Genomic DNA, 2,951 nt, shown 5'->3' with positions numbered 1-2,951 from the left:
GAATGTTGGTCCACTCCTCTTCAATGGCTGTGCTTAGTTGCTGGATATTGTTAGGACCTGGAACACGCTGTTATATACGCCGATGTAGAGCATCCCAAACATGCTAATGGTTGACATGTCCGGTCAGTATGCTGGCCCTGCAAAAATTGGGATGTTTTCAGCTCCCAGGAATTGTGTACAGATCCTCGCAACATGGTGCCGTGCATTATCATGCTGCAACATGAGGTGATGGTCGTGGATGGATGACACAACAATGGGCCTCAGGATCTTGTCACTGCAACACTGTGCATTCAAAATGCCATCAGTAAATGCTGTCTAATCAGCATCTTGATATGCCACACCTGTGAGGTGGATGGATTAATGACGGCAAAGGAGAAGTGCTCACTAACACAGATTAAAACAGATTTGTTAACAACATATTTAGAAATAAGCCTTTTGTGTACAAAGAAAAAGTCTTAGATCTTTGAGTTCAGCTCATGAAAAATAGGGGCCAAAACAAAATTGTTGTGTTAATTTTATTCAGTGTATGTTCTTCCAGTGAACTGAGGTAGAAATTCATTGGAGGTTTAACCTCCCTGGAAAGGATTTCCATGTCTTCCAGCTGGACGTCAGTGTTTTTTCTCCTATTTTTGTTTTCTCCTGCTCTGTGCATCTTCCATTGTCGCGGTCAAATTTGTCTCTAAACCAAACTGGCGTCTAAGTGAAATGTGTGTATGAAACAAACTGGGGTCCCAGGGTTTATTGTTTCTCAACATTCTAAACAATGTCATTTTGACATCACGGATTATCATCATGGACAAGGGCTGCTGGTGGCCACAGGGTTTAGCACACTCTGCAGCCTGTTGTTCAGTGTACCTGCCCGTTTCATCTACACAAAAAAAAAAAACATAATGGCACTTTTACCCTGTAAGCCTCCTCCCTTCCTTTATTGTTGCAGGCCTTCGCCCTGGGGGGAAATACATTGAATAATAATAAAAAAAAAAGATATGAACTGTTTTGCATCTTTTTGAAGGCCAAGGTCTGCCTTGTCCATTTATCTGGCATGCTTGCCTTTTAGGTCCCTTTTTACCCTCTATTGTAAATACATCGCAGCAGCAAGTCTGTAGTCATATCAAGCAAATCCAAGGTGAAAGATGGCATTGGTGGCTGGGATTGCATTTTATTTCTCCTGTTGAAGTAGTGAAACATTTTTATTGACTCATATCCCCAGCTTATTCAGTGTGTCCTACTTACTCTATCTCCATGCTAAGCAGCTCCAGCAGTGCCGTGAAAATGCCCATGTCGTAGAGCAGAAAGACATTGTGCCTGGACCAGTGGAGAACATCCACTTCTGTGTCACACTCATCAAACACTCCTGGAGCAGAAGGTGTGGGGAAAAACAGTACACAAGAGTGTCGTTAGATTGTTTTGTGTGCCGTTTTTCCAATAAGTTTGCATTTCATTTCTTGGTTTTCAGGGGATTTACTAACTGACTGCTTTTAAATAATATACATTATATTCTAACTCTCTCAAAAAAGGTGTTTGTCACTGTATAAGTCCTTCTATATGTGAAGTATCATCTATCATGTGCAAAGCATAACCCTATAAGCTTGTTCAAAGCACAACTTTTTGAGAAGTATTTAAAGTTGATGACTTTAACAAGCTAATTTTGGTTCAAGTAAAACGTTAACAGCAATAAGTGAACTGCCAAATTAACTGCTACATCATGGTGCAGTAACCTTTTTCACTAAAGACATTTTGACATGTCACAGTAGAAAAAGCGTAAAATGAATGATGGCTGAATTCCATTTATTTCTGGTATTGTTACAATGTCATGGCTTCCTGGGACACTGGGATAGAACAGAGACAAAGTGAGTTATATTAGTAACGCCTGTGCTTTTCCAACTTTGACAAGACAAAATGCCTGCAGTGTAAAAGGCCTTTTCTGGTTGGATTGTATTGCATTGGGCCTGCGCACCCTGAGCCAAGTAGAGGATGGCCCTGGCCACCTTCAGCCTCTTGTCTCTGTCCGTCACCTCCAGCGCATCCAGCAGCCTCATCACATATGTCCTCTGCTCCTCCAGCGTCAGCTCGATCCACCTCCTTTCTCGAGCTGCAGGACGGACACAACGACACAGTGAGCAAGGTCATTTTAAAATGCACTTATTTCAGTATATTTTTCCTCTGCCTTAAACAATTCCGTGTAGGCTACCGTGTCCGCAGTGTGTATTTGCTTGGCATTTTTCAAATGCGTTTTATTGCTTGTGAATTCAACTTTTAATTTTTAAAAAGGAGGAATCTGCTATCATTTCTCTCAAAGGTTAGCTAAAGAGTCCCGCGTTGACTACTTGTCCCATAGCACACACCTGAAAATTGTTATTCTGGGATGTATCCTCACTGCTAAATATTTTGTTTTGTATGATACAGTTAATTGACTATATGACAAGAATACATAAGAACATAAAATTCTGTAATTTGGGGCCAGTTTGACCATCTGTAGATTTTCCCTTTGTCCGCCAATTCTCACTTGCTATCTTCCTTGGTATATTTGTTAGCTTACTGTAGTTATGATATTGTTGGCTTACTTGATTATCATTTTGTTACTCTAGTTGTCATACTGTTAGCCTTATGTATAATCATACTCTGTGGTTGCTATAGTTATTATACCGTTATGTTACTGCTCTTACCCAAGAGCAACCTAAGTAACCCAAGTTAAAAACTCAACAATAATTTAGCCAGTCTTGCATCATTTCAACCGTTTAATATCCCTCATTCTTTACTTCCTGCATGTCATAGTTACACCTCATCTCTCTATCTCCTGTTTTCCTTCCCCATGTTTCACACTTGGAATATTGTAACTCAGATTGTTCTGGAAATCTGAGGACTGCATATCATTTTAGTCAAACCTGTTACCTTGATCTGGATATTTACAGTGATCATGTTGTAAAGTGTGTGTGTGTGTGTGTGTGTGT

At 40.3% G+C, this 2,951-nt stretch overlaps 1 protein-coding gene across 3 annotated transcripts in view; it reads right to left on the bottom strand.

Moving 5' to 3' along the window:
• The window catches only part of strip2 (striatin interacting protein 2), a 28,644-nt gene that overhangs the window by 15,449 nt on the left and 10,244 nt on the right, over window positions 1–2,951 (bottom strand). For all 3 annotated transcript variants that reach the window (XM_032505164.1, XM_032505165.1, XM_032505166.1), the window contains exons 4-5: window positions 1,958–2,092; window positions 1,234–1,354 (exon numbers count right to left, since the gene is read on the bottom strand). In XM_032505164.1, coding sequence (XP_032361055.1) covers window positions 1,234–1,354; window positions 1,958–2,092 — 256 coding nt within the window. The remainder of the gene's footprint in view (window positions 1–1,233; window positions 1,355–1,957; window positions 2,093–2,951) is intronic.

The sequence above is a fragment of the Etheostoma spectabile genome, chromosome 23, assembly GCF_008692095.1.
Source record: "Etheostoma spectabile isolate EspeVRDwgs_2016 chromosome 23, UIUC_Espe_1.0, whole genome shotgun sequence".
Lineage (NCBI taxonomy): Eukaryota > Metazoa > Chordata > Actinopteri > Perciformes > Percidae > Etheostoma > Etheostoma spectabile.
Note: the sequence above shows the minus strand (reverse complement) of the source record. Positions and strands in the feature narration are given on the sequence as shown.